Below are 13,776 nucleotides of genomic sequence, written 5' to 3' on the forward strand. Positions count from 1 at the left end.
TAGTGCTAACCTAAAATGTCTAAAAAGGCATCACTAGTGAAACCAATTCTTCCGAGGAAATGCAACTAAAAACAAAACCAAACTACTGCTCGCTCATTTAATTTAATACCATAGTACACGCAAACTTACAAAATTAGCCAATGGCGATTGTGTCGTCGGCCCGCGAGTCGCTCTCCCACGCGATGAACAACCGCTTCTTGCCCAACCTGGAGTACTTGCTGCAGGGATCTATCCTGGACTCCGCCGTGGAACACTTAATGCACAGGTTGGAGACCCAGTGTCAGATTTGAATCGTTTGCACCCGCCTAACAGCCTAACCGCCTACCCACCATCAGACTAAAGGGACTCTGCGACAATGTGGACACCTCGCCGGAGCCGTTTCACGACCTGGAAGTGTGTATGAGCCTCCGCCAGCCCAATGCCAACCAGCCGCTGCTTCTTCGCGTGCGTCGAGCCCTTGGTCGCGATGCCCCCTTTCAGATGCGCTACCTAGGAAACCCCGAGGTGGATCAGCGCCGGCCCACATTGGTACGCAGCTGCATGGACTGCGCCTGCACCAATGGCATCTTGGAATTCCTCACGGAAATGGGTTTCCGCCTGGAGTTCGAGTACATAGCAAAGGGTTGGAATCATTAAATATATTACGCTTGGCTTGCCAAAATGGATAGTGACAATTGGACTTATTTCAGGATATATGTTCCGCAAGGGGCGCATGAAAATTACCGTCTCCAAGCTCATTAAGATTGTGCCCGGCAAGCAGCAGGACATGGCCAACGAGCCAATCTCACAAAGCTACATAGTGGAACTCTCTGTGGTGGCGCCCACGGGGCAGGAGAATGTCGGCGAGGAAATGCGCGTGTTTGCCGAGCAGCTAAAGCCACTCGTGCAGCTCGAGAAGATCGACTACAAGCGACTGGGCGGCATGCCGTAGTTTATAATAAAAGTGCACAACGTATTTATCCAACAGTTATTTAATTGCTTAAATTTAAGAAAATAGACAAATTTACAGAAAAGAACCGAGAGGGAATGATTACACTGCCAGAGTGAAAAATATCTCAAATTCAACCTTACATACCACATGAGCACGACAACAACGGACTTTCCCAAAGCAGTGATAAAGCAGCTGCGGGCTGGTTAATCCTTAAAGGCCTCGTTAAGAGCCGCCAGATTGCGATCGCTCACATGACTCTGGAGATCGCTGCGGCCCATCAGCGAAATGACCATCTTCAGCGTACTCCAAATGGACTCGGACATCTGGTTCTGTCCTCTAAAGGTAGCAGCCATCGCCGCATTGGGCAGCTCTCGGGCGGCGTTAGTGTGAGCCTGCATGGTAAGCGCTGTGAGTAGGTGCTCCACAGCTTCCTTGTATGCCTTAAGGTTCATGCAACATACGCCCACGTTGTAGCGCACACGGATGAAGCCCGGTTGGAGCTGCAGCGCCTGCTGATAAGCCTCCACCGCCTCCACAGAGCGCGAGCCGTTGGCCAAACTGGCGCCCAATCGGTTCCATGTCTTGGCATTTTGGGGATCCACCTGCAGAGCGGAATGGTAGCAGTCCACCGCCTTGTCGAACTCCCCAGACAGATTGTAGAGCACGCCGAGGGCATCCTGGACTTCGGCATCCACCTCCGACGGGTGCTGCCGAACGGCCTCCAAGTAGATCTGCTGCAGATCGCGCAGCTTACTCGGACCAATCAGCGACGAAGCCAACGAAGTGCCTTCGGCCTGCAGCTCCGGATGGGCTGCGACCAGGTGCTGATACTTGGGATGCACTGCCAGCCAGTTGCACAGCATGCGCACGGCGTTGTTCTGCAGGCCTTCGTTGGTGTAGCACGCGGCCAGGGCCATCAGGACCTGTTGGTTGTCCGGTTGCAAGTCGTAGGCCCGCTTCAGTGCCGCAATGGCCTGCGGATCCATTTCGTTCTCTGTCTGCGAAGTGCCTAGCAACTGCCAAACCTCAGCGCGATCCGGTTGCTTTTTGGCCGCCACCTCAAAACATAGAACTGCGCTGGGTATATCCCCCTTGGCCAGGTACTCCTTACCCTTTTCAAACGGGTTCTCCACATCAGACATGGGGTTGCCCTCGGCGAACTCGTATTCCTTGTAAGCGTCCATGTTGTCGTTGTACTCCGACAGCCACGGATGCTCGTTTTCGTCGGCCAGCTTCTGCCACTCATCCTGCAGCCGCTCCCAGAACTTTTCGTTGAAGTTGGCGGCGGTTTGCTCTTTTTGTTCGGTGCTGCGCTGGTAGTCGCTGATCCAGTCGTCCAGCGATTCCCCCTGTGGCGCCTGTGGCAGATTATCTGTGATGATAGTTTCCATAGCGGAGTCAAAGAAGGGGTCCTGCTGCTGTCCTGCCGCAATGGGCAGCAAAGGCTGACGCAATGGCGGCAGGGACCGAAAGTTCTGGCTACTGATCAGGGGCTCGTCGAAGAACTCCTGGGCATGCTGCAGGTCCTGCTGCTGCGCCTGCATGTGGATCATCTTGTTGGGCAGGGCGGTTGCCAGTCCACGGGCAAAGTCCTGTCCCCACTGCTCCGCCTGCTGAGAGTGCATCTGCTGCTGCGGATTCCCATGAATATTTATGTCCCGCATCTCCTGGAGCAGAGTGTCCATCTGAAATGACTGCGGTGGGGCGGTGACCTGTCCCAGGAACTCGTTGATCAACTGCTCCTCGGGACGAGCAGCGCGCTCGAAGTGCCGCTGCACATAGCCCTCATCCTTGTGGGCAACATCGCGGGTGAACTGTCCGCCCAGCTGCATGAGAGGATTAACTCCGCCGCAGTCGCCCTCGACCAACGGGCGGAAAGACATGGTGTTCGAAGTGGAGATGCTACGTAACTGGGGCAACCAACGATAAGAAAAGGGGCCAAATCAGGTCCAAAACAAAAGTCCAAATGTCACAAAGATTACCTGTTTATCGGTCGTTATCGAAGCTATCGGCTTTACGACAGTGTTGCACAGCGCTCTAATAATAATAGAATATATCGCCGCGCGAAATCCTATCCTCCAGAGAATTGGTTTCGAACGCCAAATCTCCGACTGCACCATGGACTACGACCTTTTCCAGTCGGATGACGAGGAGATCCTGGCTACCTTCATACAGGCGACACAGAAGCATGAAACCCTGAGCGCGAAAATGGACGTGGACGATAGCGAAGAGGAGAACCTGGACGACGGTCTACACTTCCTGCCCGAGTTCAACTGCAGTGGCCGGGACACACTGAAGAGCCAAATGTCCGAGGGAGGCTTTCTGGGGAATGGCTACGCCCAATTTGATCCGCCCCGCTCTCGCCTGGATGATCTTTGTTTTGACTTTGCCCCGGCTCAATTGGCGGTTGGCGCGGTAAGAAACTACCTGTACGGCGAGGCCTGGTGAGTTTAGAGATTCCCTGGCAACTGACAACAAGTACAACTCTCCCATTCTCAGCAAGAATGTGCAGAAGCTGTTAACCGTCGTGACGGGCCAGCAACAACTGCAAGCCACGGCCGCCTCTATGAACTCCGGTTGGTATAGAGTACGCCAGCAGGTCACACACTTCTACCATCTGATGCTGCGCCTGCGAGGCAATGAGCTGCTGCCTTCACATTTTCTTGATGGGCTTCGACACTTGATAAACGATCAGCTGGATGCGGATGCTTGGAAGGTTTTGTATTTTGCGGAGCACAACAAGGGAAACGACTGCCAGGCGCCGGCGTATCACCTGTATCACGGTGTACTGGAGTGGCGTTTTCTGGACCTGCATATACTGTACGCCTCTGGAAAGGATCAAATCTTCCTAGGGCAGCTGGAGCGCACACTCGACGATCTGATCGTTTGTGCTGGACATCACTACCGCACCAAACATCGCCCGGAGCTCATTCATTCCTCGCCGTTCATGTGTCGCTGCAACAAGGAGCTGTGGCTGCTGCTGCAACGTCTTATTCCCAAATGGCTGGGAGAACAGGAGCTGGACTTTTGGACTCTATTCCACAAGGCCATGCAGAGGCACAAGTCACTCCACTTCCAGGGTGAGTGCCGAAAGTAGCTAGATCGTGCAGCTTCCTCTTATATTGGTTTTTCTTCTCGAGGTGAGAGCAATGCAATTTCACTGGCATACCACGAACTGTATTCCTGGCTGAGGCTGGGACTGGCTCGCTTGGACGAATACAACAGTGAAGGTCGGTACCAGCCGGATCACTCGCCGCTCACTGCGGCACCAGAAAGCTTCCAAACCGCCAGTCTGCTTAAGCAGTTTCTGGCAAACCAGCCGGACGAACAACAACGGCGGGTCTATTTAATTCAACTCTCTCCCCTTCAACTGCAGCTGGGCCAGCCGGATACTGATGTCCTGTGCCAGCTGTGGGAGTACTTTCACCGGTCTCTCAACTGCAATTTTAGTGTGGGAACTGAGCTGGATCAGCTGCCGCTTACCTGCTCCAATGGGGCGGCCTACGTCGATCGCTACAGCAAACTGCTGTCTAAGTCGCATATAGAGGATTTGAATCTGAGCAGTTTCACCATGTACGCGTGGATGCTGGGCAAAACCTTGAAGCTTTTGCCATCGCAGGGCAGAAGCAACCAACGTCAGAAACTACTCGGCCGCATATTCAGCAAGTTTAGTGCCGCGAAACTTTTGGCTCTGAATGAGCCTGGTATTCACCATGTGATCGAGCTGTTTCTGTGCCTCCTGCTCTGCCACGAAGATCTCGGCGAGTTGGCGCCCAAGCTGCGCGAAATGCTGCTCTGTCTGGCCCTGGAAAAACTGCCTCCGGTGCGGAGGATTCTCGTGGCCAAGGGCCACATGGCCCTTCTGCTCCTCCATGCCCAGCATCGCCTATCCATGGATGACTATGTGAGCAAGCTGCTCAACCAGTTGGCCACCATTCGCAATGATGCAGAGGTGGGCGCCATTTATGTGGGCAGCCTTCAAGCCATTTTCAATCTGGCGGATGACTTCAACCGCGGCGAGCAGCAGCTTCTTGGGCCCTGGCTGGCACATTACGTCGAAAAGTGTGGGCAGGCATCGCAGGATCGGCTATGGCAGACGCTTCACTATTTAATACTCCGTCTCAGCGAGCGGAGAGCTGTGGCAGGCAATGCGAGTGGCATCAAGGAGGCACTTCAACAGCACATAATGCCACTGCTGAGGACCCAATACGTTAGTAGCCATAGCTCATGGCTTCCAAAGCTAGCGGCCGACTTCATCGCCCTGGAGAAGAATGGGGACAAACTGCTACTGGGCTTCCTGCAGGGACCAGAACCCATTAATATGGCTGCTTCTGCTCAGTTGATGCTCCAGGTGTTGGAAGACGGAGGGCGACCTGCCAGCCCCACCATTATCCAGGTCTGGGTGAAGTCTCTGGTCCTCCTAAACGCACAACACGAGTCTGTATTGGCGTTAATGCCCCATGTCACACAGCTAGAGGAGTTCCGACACCTGGCCATTGATCCCGCCTCTTTGAAGGGCGGGCGAGAGCCGCTCTGCGCCTTCTTTGGAGCTCTGGGAAGGCGTGCCCAGCAAGAGGAGGCCGCTGCCCACGTCCGTATGCAGTTGAGCCACAAACTGCACGCCTATGTAAACCATTTCGAGCTGTGGCTACCACCGGATCGAAGCCGATCGGAACTGTGTTCCCGGTTCTACAGCTTTCTAGCCATTGTCATCTATAATTGTTCCACTCTAGCGTACGTGCGATCCAAGCCGAGCTGCTTCTTCCACCTGGCCATGGTGCGGTTCCTGCTCACCACGCAGTTGCAGGCGGGAGTGCCGCCCGAAGGTCGCCTTCCGCAAGTGGTTCACAAGATTTTCCCAGTTTTGCTGCAAGGCATTGGTCGACTGCCTTACCGCACGGACGCATACGTGGCCAAGACCTTGGAGCAACTAGTTCAGCACTGGACTCCGCACTTTAGCTTCTCATCCAACGCCAAGCTGGTGGCTCGTCCATATGCCACCCTCCTTCAGGCGGATATAGATGGAGAGCTGGCGCAGTTTGTGCTTCAGCTCCTGGTTACCCAGTTTTTGGTGGTCCAGCGGCGGAGGGCAGGGCAGCATGCGGGCTTGGTGATCACTATCATGCAGCAACTGATAGAGAGCACGGGCAAGGAGCAGGAAGAACAGCTGCTAACCCTTTTGCGCGGCGTGCACATCCCGCTGCTGGAACACGTAATGTTCGTGGACGAAGTGGACCTCAGTCGCAACCAAGTGTTTGCCCTTTATAAAGTGCTTGTATCGCACGATGCCTACAAGCGATCACAGACGGTCAGGGATATGTGCTCCAATCACTTGCGATCCCTCGCCGAAAAGCACCTGGCCCACTGCACCTACTTTTACTTCCAGATGCTGATCAGCCTGGCAGAGCTGGCGCCGGATCTAGTGGCTCCAATCATGACCTTTATAAGGGAGCAGGCAGAGCAGGTGGAGATAAAACGCGGCGCTGGAGAGGATGTGGGCATACGCAAGTGCTTGCAGCGACTCCAAAAGGTCTTGAGCAGGGTTTAGGCTCCACATGGCTTCATTTGTACATATAGGCTTCTCAATAATATGTTAGGCATTTTATAAAATCTTTATTATTTCAGTCGGAAGATTCAGTGATTCCTCCTTTAGAGATATTCGCTACGGTGCGGCAAAATGTACACGGTGGTTTACACAGTCTCGCGATCTGTGCTCAAGGTCTTAGTTGAGGTATTGGAAATAAATACATTACGATTGCTTCTCCTTCGGGCAGTTCTATAAACTGACGGCTAAACCACGTTTTTGACGTCGCGCGGTATACGATTGGTAAGCAGCTCGGCGGGCATAAAGCCGGAGTCGCCCAGGTACTTGATGGACACGTTGCCGGACGGACTGATGGTCAGCCAGGTGATGGAAGCGTGGTTAATGTTGATCCGGAGCCAACCCTCGGCGGGGAACTGCAGGGCTCGACAGACAAAGTAGCGGATCACGTTGCCATGTCCCACGATCAGGGTATAGCTCTCCTTTTCTTGGTCGGGATAGGCGCGGTGGAAGTATCGGCGAAAGCCGGCTTCTATGCGCGATCCGTCGCGGAGAAACTGCTGCAGTAAAATAAAAGCCGAAAATCATGTGGAATACGCACTGGGTTGACCCTTGGCTTGACTTACAGATGCCTCCGGCTTCCAGTGGCCCACTGGCGGCTGGGGCGGAATAGGCGCTCCTTCACGCAGGAAGGCACAGTTCACCACTTTCTCTTTTTCGAAATCGATCTGCTTGAGTATAATATCGGATGTCTCCTGGGCCCGCAGCATTGTGGAGGCTACCACCTTGTCCCACTTGATGCCCAGCTCGCAGAGCCGTTTTCCAGTAAACTCTGCCTGCTTGCGGCCGCGCTCCGTGAGATGATGCGTGTCATCCGAGTCGCCCACGTCTAGATACTCGCCATGCCGCACTAGGATAATGTGGCGCGCCTTCTTGGCCTTCGCCTTCTCCAGCTCCGCGTTGTAGCGGTTCTCCTCCTCCGGCTGGCTGTTTCGCAGTGGCCGCACGAGGGCCCGTGGCTCCCGGCAGTCCCAGTTGGTGTCCCAAAGGGCCCACGGATCCACCGGCTTATCACTGTGCGTCCACGAGTTCTGCACGGCCGTCTGCGGATCCCTCAGCCGCTGTAGGTAGTAAGCCGCTAGTCCGGCTCCTGTGCCGCACGCGAAGCTAGTTAACTTTCGCATCGTCAGGGCTTTTAGGTATTTTCTTTAAGTTTAGTTTTATTCCGCTGAATAAGTGCGGTATTTAAATACTGCGCTTTGGTATTTGGCAGACTAGGTTAACGGGTATATAAATACCACGCAAGACCATTTAAAATTCAACTATCGAAAAGTTACCAAGATAAATAAAAACACGGAATACATTTACACAATTATTGTATACCAAGACAATTAAGGATCCACAATCAATTGTTTCGTTAAATTTTCCGTATGTGTTTTTTAAAGAAATACCATGCAAATACTGAATACTAAAAAGTACCAGCGCTGGCACTCCTTAATAACAATCGGGGTGACGCGATATGGCAACGCTGTAGTGTGAAAAATTGCAATTTTTTTCATTTCACACACATAGACGCGACACATACGCCAGCATCGGAACGAAGGACGAAAAAGGCCGCAGAAAAACGCCTATCAAAGCTGAGGGTTATTAAAGGGGTTATCTAAAAGATATCTCCAGGAAAAGCCGCCAACAGGAGTCACAGCGTCGACATTCCATCGGAGCAGCAAGAAGCAGAGGCGGGGGCAATAAGAAGCGGAAGAAGAAGAAGAAGCCGATTCGACGTTTATCAATTATGAATTTCCTGGGATTCGGCCAGTCAGCGGACATTGAGATAGTCTTTGATGGAGCTGAGCACAAGACGGCAGAGGTTAAAGGGGAGGACGGCAAAGTGGAGAAGATGCTGCTATTCTACGACGGGGAGACGGTATCCGGCAAGGTGCGTCGTGGTCAGCATCGGGGGGAGTTCCCCCAAGCATAACCAGAGATAAACTCATATCCACCCACTTTTCATCCAGGTGAACGTGACCCTCAAGAAGCCGGGCAGCAAGCTGGAGCACCAGGGCATTAAGATCGAATTCATTGGACAGATCGAACTGTACTACGACCGGGGTAACCACCACGAATTCAAGTGTCTAGCAAAGGCCCTGGCCCGCCCGGGCGATCTCATCCAGAACAACAGCTATCCGTTCGATTTCCCCAAAGTGGAGAAGCAATTTGAGGTGTACGCCGGCTCGAACGTGCGGTTGCGGTACTTCCTGCGCGCAACCATAGTCAGGCGGATCAGCGACATAACCAAGGAGGTCGACATCGCCGTGCACACACTGTGCAGCTACCCGGAGATGAACAATCCCATCAAGATGGAGGTAGGCATCGAAGACTGCCTGCACATCGAGTTCGAGTATAACAAAAGCAAGTACCACCTACGGGACACGATTATCGGCAAGATCTACTTCCTGTTGGTGCGCATCAAGATCAAGCACATGGAGATCGCGATCATCAAGAAGGAGAGCACGGGCACAGGCCCCACCATGTTTAACGAAAACGAAACGATTGCCAAGTACGAGATCATGGACGGAGCGCCCGTCAAAGGCGAAAGCATACCCATCCGGGTCTTTCTTGCTGGCTACAATCTCACGCCGACCATGCGGGACATTAACAAGAAGTTCTCGGTCAAATATTTCCTCAACCTTGTACTGATGGACACCGAGGACCGTCGCTACTTCAAGCAACAGGAGATCACGCTGTGGCGCAAGGCAGACAAACCGCGATACCATGGCGCTCAGCAGCACCAGCAACAGCAGCACCAACACGTTCCCCTGCACGCTCCGCCGCACCTGGTCAGCGGTCCAGCTGCGCCCACAGTGGCTCACTCGCTGATCAGCTCGAGCACAGACAGCGGAGAGGTGGGAGGAGCCCCGACAGCGCCTGGCACTGCAGGATCTGAGTCCAAGATGGGTCTGTTTACCAGGGAGAGCCCGAACCAGGAGTTCAGCCAACAGCAAATGGATTCTCCGCCGCTGACGCCCACGCCGTCGACAGCATCCGTTGCAGTTCCAGTCCCCACAGCGGCGTCATCTGTTTCAGAACCAGCTCCCGAGCGGGGCATAGGCGATGGAGCCGCAGCGGCCACCACAAGTGCCTCGCCCGTTGCTATGCTCTCCAGTTCGCCACCGCCATTGCTGCCAGTATCGCCGCTCTCCCGATCCGAAACCGAAGCGTCGGAGCAAGTGCAGCCGGAGGATGATGACATCGATGCAATTACGCCCAATGCGAAAAAGACCGGTGCAACGCCGTTGTCCACTGATTGAGTGGGAAGCTGGAGAGGATTTCCATCTTCAGGGGGATAAGTAGTAACAGCCAGAGCTAGTGCAACAACAGAAGGCGGAACTATTACGCATATATTCGTATTCGTATACAGCAGCAGGAAGGCAGTGCAGCAGCAACAGCAGCAACAAATATGCATATATCTATTTTTTTAAAGTTAATTTAAAATTGTTACAAATGTTTTATTGAGGTTATGCGCATCATTTACCAAAAGCAGGCAAATCGCAAATGATAGTAACGAAAAAACAAAACGAAACTTAGGACAAATGAGCAGAGGCAACCTCGTAGCTACAACCAATCTCTAGGCGTTTCCATTGGTATTATTGCTATAACAAGTCGAGAAGCTGTCGAGGGGAGTGCGACTCGGACACGAAAGCAAACCCTAATCCCCTGCGCCCCAAAACTAGTTAAACTCCGATATTCCGATGACCATTCCCTATCCTTGTGGCGTTTGGAAAATATGATTTTTCAGTTTGAAAAATGTTGAAATTGCTTTCTAAAAGTGAGACCCCTGAATTGAAATTAAAGTGTGCATTAAACTAATCCAACTCCAATACAGATGAAGATGAAGCAGCAAAAAGCAGACAAAACATCCATTAAATAATAAAGTTTTAGTCTATAGCGTACTAACGAATTGATGCTGGGAACGGAAGTGGAAACGACGAAACGTGTTACATGCCTTGCATATGTACATAACAGTTCATATACATAACATACAAGAATTATTGATATATATACTTAGACACGCAATTTAACAAATAAAAGCGATATGAGCGCCAAACACGAAGAGAACGTTGAGTGAATCAAGTGGAAACATTGCTAAGAACACTGCCTTTCAGATCGATTGGTGTGAGTGCCTAGTCCACCATTTCTATACACTGGGATAATGACTTTGAGCTGGCACACCAATAGCAAGCTGGCAGTCAGTCCTCACGGAGTAACTCGGATGTAAATATAACTAATCGGGTGACGAAACGACTGTTCTTGTCCAGCAGGCATTATATAATTTCCATAACATCTAGATTTATTTAACAAGTAACGCCGGCTTAGAAGCTGTGACGACGGCTAGTCCCAGGCCTCCTTGATCTTCAGCTGGTTCAGCCGCTCCTCGATGGTAACGTGTGGCTTCATCTTGCGCAGTGTCTGCTCGTCCGTCCACCTGGCAACCAGCTTGTCGCGCTTCTGCAGCTCCTTGGCGTGACCGAATGACTGCTCCTGCAGGCGAGAAGTGTGGCATTAGGTGGGGCAATCCGCGTACAGCGAGCAGGACTTACCAGGGTGAGATACGGGTGTCGAAGGAGTAGCATTACCTGCTCCTGGCGCTCGTACTCGCGGGTGAGGGTGTCCATTGCTCGCTGGCTGACCGGTTTCACCAGGCGCCGCTTGCCCCGGAATATGTGACCGGGCACAGTCTTCTTGAACAAATTGATCAGCGTCAGGTGCATTTTGTTGCTCAAGTCCAAGTAGAAACTACTTCAATCCGCGATCTGTTTATTTTATAATAAATTACTATTATTTCTATTTGGCCCCGAATTCGGGTGTGACCAAGTTTCGTGAAAGGGAAAACTACATCGATTATTTTAGTAACTGGTCGATACTTCAAGACAAATCACGCTTTCGCTTATCGATAGGAAACTACCGCTTATTTCCGGTTGAACTTTATTTATAAGTTGTTTGCAATATCAATATTGGTACGTATTGTAACAACACCGCGCATTTCAACCCGATCACAACAACATGGAAGACGCCGTTGAGGCCCTTTTCATAAGCACGAGCAGCGAGGACAACACGACATGCAGCGTGCAGGATTTGCGGACAGGCACAGACCTGATGCGCTACAAGGGCGGTGGATGCGCCCAGCACCACAGCCTGAATATGATCCACCTGAACTACGTGATGGCGGCAAACTCGGCCAAGCCACTGCTCCACGTGTGGCCCATCAACAAGCAGGAGCAGATGGCCGGACTGCGGTTCGTGGTGCCCGGCAAGGTCAACGCATTGGCCCTGACGCCGGATGGGAACTTTTTGGTGGCCGGCATCCAGGAGAACATCTATCTATGGCACATGAGCTCCGGCCGTATGCTTAACACCCTGTCCAAGCACTACCAGGCGATCACTTGCCTGCGCTTCACGGACAACGGCGAGCACTTCATCAGCGGCGGCAAGGACGGAGCTGTGCTTGTCTGGGATCTCACCTTCTCCGCCGCCCCACTGGACACGGGCGGGGGCAAGGATAGCACGGAGCCGTTGTACAGCTTTAACGATCACGGTCTGGCGGTCACTGATCTATACTCCGGCATCGGAGGCATCCGTTCCTATCTGTACACCGTGTCGCTGGATCGCTGCTGCAAGGTGTACGACCTGTGCGGGGGCGTCTTGCTGCTGAGTGTGGTGTTCCCAGTGGCCCTGCACAGCGTGATTGTCAGCAAGATGGAAACCAGGGTGTATGTTGGCTCCAGTGACGGCAAGGTGTTTGTCTTTCATATGGAAAACGCGCCGCGCATGAAGGTGAGTCCAGATTTCGGTTATCCACAGCTTTGCCAACTAATTCCTTTACTTACCCAGGAATACCACCTAGAGGAGGAAGAAATCCAGGCCTTTGTGGGCCACACATCCGGCAAGGCCATCACCTGCCTGGCTCTGAATATAAGCGCTACAACGCTGGTCTCCGGGGGCGAGGACAACCAGGTCTGCGTCTGGGACGTGGGTAGCAGGCAACTTATCAAGAGCCTGTCCCAAAAAGGCCCGGTAACCAACCTGCATATCCGCCTGCTCAGCCCAGCCATCTTTCTGCCGGAGCACAAGCAACCGCAGATGTTCGCCGACAGTCTAAAGCGGATGATTAGTCCGTGGGATGAGAATGACTGTATCGAGCTGTTCGATCCGGACTACTCCGGGGGACGCAAGACACCGGAGCTGGACTACACCCAAAGTCATCCGGGTACGGACGAGGAGATAATACTCAAACTTATAGTTTCCATGAGTTCGGGAAAGAATGAGGATGACGACGAAATTGAAGCGGAAACCAAAGCTACAAATGTCGAGCCCGCAGCAGAGGTCGTGGATTCCGAGGTCGAAGACGAAGAACCCGAAGACGAGCCAATGGAAACCACCACCAAGGAAGCGAAGTCCGAAAATTCGTATGCAGAATATAAGCCAGGCTCAGCACAGACAAGCGACGAAAGAGTACAAAAGCTGCTGGCCGAGAATGCGTGCCTCAAGGCGCAGTCAAAGCGCATGTTCCAGATAGCTTTCAAGTATATTGCTAGCTCTGACACTGGCCAGGGTGAAATCGCAGAAAAGACTAAGCGCAAGAAAGCGCTCGAGACACAGTGAACCTTAAGTTTGCCTTCAATTACGTTTACTTAGGATTTAGAAAAAAAATACATGATAATAGAAAGAAACAGCACTGATTGTGCCTAAAAACGATTTGGGTGAACAAAACAATAACTGCTCGTAGAGGGATCTACTTGGGTGCGACTTCGCTGCCCGCCTGCCCGTCCATGTTGTCGTCTCCCGATTCGGGAGCGTTGTCATTTTCCTCGGCAAGCAGGCGACGGATCTCTCGGTTAGAGTTCAACAGCTCCCGTAGTTGGGACATAATATCGTCTGTGCGCTGCTCCACGGCGTCCAGGGCACAGCTGAGAGCGTCCAGACTGTTGTTCACGTCCTCCATCTCTGCAGGGGTCATTCCATTAGAGCCAATCCCGAGCAGAAACGGGGCGCTGCCGAAACTCACCTTGTAGGTCTGCCTCCTGGACATTGGTGTTGCCAGAGTCGCCGGACGACGAGGGATCATGATTGTTTTTGGGTGACATTTTCCCTGGAATTTTCCCCGCAGTTTTCCCGTTTGTTTTTTCCAGTTGGATTTATTGTCACGGGATAGCTATAAACGATAGAGATGGTTGGAAGAGGGCGATAGCTCTCAGTTCCAATTCGATATAAAAAAATTTCTTAGCAGAATATAATAGGGGAATTC

General features: G+C 52.4%; 8 protein-coding genes across 10 annotated transcripts; 4 read left to right on the forward strand and 4 right to left on the reverse strand.

Moving 5' to 3' along the window:
- The first annotated feature begins 119 nt into the window (after positions 1 to 119).
- On the forward strand, positions 120 to 959 carry LOC27206677 (mediator of RNA polymerase II transcription subunit 18). 2 transcript variants are annotated; one of them, XM_016182483.3, is made up of 3 exons: positions 120 to 265; positions 336 to 622; positions 690 to 959. In XM_016182483.3, exons 1-3 carry the CDS (start codon positions 141 to 143, stop codon positions 929 to 931), a joined length of 654 nt encoding a protein of 217 aa, XP_016037722.1. In that variant the 5' UTR covers positions 120 to 140; the 3' UTR covers positions 932 to 959. The 2 variants fall into 2 exon arrangements, with proteins under 2 accessions (XP_016037722.1, XP_039152702.1); XM_039296768.2 differs by lacking the exon at positions 690 to 959 and having other exon boundaries at positions 313 to 451.
- LOC6739933 (peroxisomal targeting signal 1 receptor) lies at positions 954 to 3,051 on the reverse strand. Its single transcript, XM_039296763.2, has 2 exons — positions 2,914 to 3,051; positions 954 to 2,841 (listed from the first exon to the last, which is right to left on the reverse strand). The coding sequence occupies exons 1-2, from the start codon at positions 3,049 to 3,051 to the stop codon at positions 1,135 to 1,137; spliced, it is 1,845 nt and encodes a 614-aa protein (XP_039152697.1). The 3' UTR covers positions 954 to 1,134.
- On the forward strand, positions 3,050 to 6,714 carry LOC6724887 (protein MMS22-like). Its single transcript, XM_016173301.3, has 3 exons — positions 3,050 to 3,375; positions 3,431 to 4,011; positions 4,072 to 6,714. Exons 1-3 carry the CDS (start codon positions 3,050 to 3,052, stop codon positions 6,477 to 6,479), a joined length of 3,315 nt encoding a protein of 1,104 aa, XP_016037724.1. The 3' UTR covers positions 6,480 to 6,714.
- On the reverse strand, positions 6,525 to 7,724 carry LOC6724888 (serine/threonine-protein phosphatase Pgam5, mitochondrial). 2 transcript variants are annotated; one of them, XM_016173130.2, is made up of 2 exons: positions 7,100 to 7,724; positions 6,525 to 7,030 (listed from the first exon to the last, which is right to left on the reverse strand). In XM_016173130.2, exons 1-2 carry the CDS (start codon positions 7,655 to 7,657, stop codon positions 6,722 to 6,724), a joined length of 867 nt encoding a protein of 288 aa, XP_016037726.1. In that variant the 5' UTR covers positions 7,658 to 7,724; the 3' UTR covers positions 6,525 to 6,721. The 2 variants fall into 2 exon arrangements, with proteins under 2 accessions (XP_016037726.1, XP_002105926.1); XM_002105890.4 differs by having other exon boundaries at positions 6,525 to 7,033; positions 7,100 to 7,723.
- A 219-nt stretch (positions 7,725 to 7,943) lies between these two features.
- LOC27209085 (vacuolar protein sorting-associated protein 26) lies at positions 7,944 to 10,584 on the forward strand. Its single transcript, XM_016184596.2, has 2 exons — positions 7,944 to 8,409; positions 8,489 to 10,584. Exons 1-2 carry the CDS (start codon positions 8,266 to 8,268, stop codon positions 9,779 to 9,781), a joined length of 1,437 nt encoding a protein of 478 aa, XP_016037727.1. The 5' UTR covers positions 7,944 to 8,265; the 3' UTR covers positions 9,782 to 10,584.
- Positions 10,585 to 10,776: 192 nt separating this feature from the next.
- LOC6724890 lies at positions 10,777 to 11,372 on the reverse strand. Its single transcript, XM_002105892.4, has 2 exons — positions 11,072 to 11,372; positions 10,777 to 11,012 (listed from the first exon to the last, which is right to left on the reverse strand). The coding sequence occupies exons 1-2, from the start codon at positions 11,240 to 11,242 to the stop codon at positions 10,863 to 10,865; spliced, it is 321 nt and encodes a 106-aa protein (XP_002105928.1). The 5' UTR covers positions 11,243 to 11,372; the 3' UTR covers positions 10,777 to 10,862.
- Positions 11,373 to 11,405: 33 nt separating this feature from the next.
- LOC6724889 (WD repeat-containing protein 18) lies at positions 11,406 to 13,226 on the forward strand. The gene is made up of 2 exons (XM_016173303.3): positions 11,406 to 12,305; positions 12,363 to 13,226. The coding sequence occupies exons 1-2, from the start codon at positions 11,535 to 11,537 to the stop codon at positions 13,131 to 13,133; spliced, it is 1,542 nt and encodes a 513-aa protein (XP_016037728.1). The 5' UTR covers positions 11,406 to 11,534; the 3' UTR covers positions 13,134 to 13,226.
- Positions 13,137 to 13,733, reverse strand: LOC6724891 (UPF0184 protein CG14818). Its single transcript, XM_002105893.4, has 2 exons — positions 13,537 to 13,733; positions 13,137 to 13,475 (listed from the first exon to the last, which is right to left on the reverse strand). Exons 1-2 carry the CDS (start codon positions 13,613 to 13,615, stop codon positions 13,264 to 13,266), a joined length of 291 nt encoding a protein of 96 aa, XP_002105929.1. The 5' UTR covers positions 13,616 to 13,733; the 3' UTR covers positions 13,137 to 13,263.
- Positions 13,734 to 13,776: the final 43 nt, after the last annotated feature.

This window comes from Drosophila simulans, chromosome X (genome assembly GCF_016746395.2).
Source record: "Drosophila simulans strain w501 chromosome X, Prin_Dsim_3.1, whole genome shotgun sequence".
In the NCBI taxonomy this organism is placed as follows: Eukaryota; Metazoa; Arthropoda; class Insecta; order Diptera; family Drosophilidae; genus Drosophila; species Drosophila simulans.

Excerpts from the sequence above, each read along its gene's own strand:
- LOC27206677 (XM_016182483.3), top strand. The coding sequence starts at position 141 with ATGGCGATTGTGTCGTCGGCCCGCGAGTCGCTCTCCCACGCGATGAAC. Across the intron at positions 266-335 it reads GTGGAACACTTAATGCACAG|ACTAAAGGGACTCTGCGACA; the intron begins GTTGGAGACCCA and ends ACCCACCATCAG. Across the intron at positions 623-689 it reads GTTCGAGTACATAGCAAAGG|GATATATGTTCCGCAAGGGG; the intron begins GTTGGAATCATT and ends GACTTATTTCAG.
- LOC6724887 (XM_016173301.3), top strand. The coding sequence starts at position 3,050 with ATGGACTACGACCTTTTCCAGTCGGATGACGAGGAGATCCTGGCTACC. Across the intron at positions 3,376-3,430 it reads TACCTGTACGGCGAGGCCTG|CAAGAATGTGCAGAAGCTGT; the intron begins GTGAGTTTAGAG and ends TCCCATTCTCAG. Across the intron at positions 4,012-4,071 it reads CAAGTCACTCCACTTCCAGG|GTGAGAGCAATGCAATTTCA; the intron begins GTGAGTGCCGAA and ends TTTCTTCTCGAG.
- LOC6739933 (XM_039296763.2), bottom strand. The coding sequence starts at position 3,051 with ATGGTGCAGTCGGAGATTTGGCGTTCGAAACCAATTCTCTGGAGGATA. Across the intron at positions 2,842-2,913 it reads CGATAACGACCGATAAACAG|TTACGTAGCATCTCCACTTC; the intron begins GTAATCTTTGTG and ends TGGTTGCCCCAG.
- LOC6724888 (XM_002105890.4), bottom strand. The coding sequence starts at position 7,657 with ATGCGAAAGTTAACTAGCTTCGCGTGCGGCACAGGAGCCGGACTAGCG. Across the intron at positions 7,034-7,099 it reads ACTGGAAGCCGGAGGCATCT|CAGTTTCTCCGCGACGGATC; the intron begins GTAAGTCAAGCC and ends ATTTTACTGCAG.
- LOC27209085 (XM_016184596.2), top strand. The coding sequence starts at position 8,266 with ATGAATTTCCTGGGATTCGGCCAGTCAGCGGACATTGAGATAGTCTTT. Across the intron at positions 8,410-8,488 it reads GGGAGACGGTATCCGGCAAG|GTGAACGTGACCCTCAAGAA; the intron begins GTGCGTCGTGGT and ends CTTTTCATCCAG.
- LOC6724890 (XM_002105892.4), bottom strand. The coding sequence starts at position 11,242 with ATGCACCTGACGCTGATCAATTTGTTCAAGAAGACTGTGCCCGGTCAC. Across the intron at positions 11,013-11,071 it reads GACACCCGTATCTCACCCTG|GAGCAGTCATTCGGTCACGC; the intron begins GTAAGTCCTGCT and ends TCTCGCCTGCAG.
- LOC6724889 (XM_016173303.3), top strand. The coding sequence starts at position 11,535 with ATGGAAGACGCCGTTGAGGCCCTTTTCATAAGCACGAGCAGCGAGGAC. Across the intron at positions 12,306-12,362 it reads AAAACGCGCCGCGCATGAAG|GAATACCACCTAGAGGAGGA; the intron begins GTGAGTCCAGAT and ends TTACTTACCCAG.
- LOC6724891 (XM_002105893.4), bottom strand. The coding sequence starts at position 13,615 with ATGTCACCCAAAAACAATCATGATCCCTCGTCGTCCGGCGACTCTGGC. Across the intron at positions 13,476-13,536 it reads CCAGGAGGCAGACCTACAAG|AGATGGAGGACGTGAACAAC; the intron begins GTGAGTTTCGGC and ends TGACCCCTGCAG.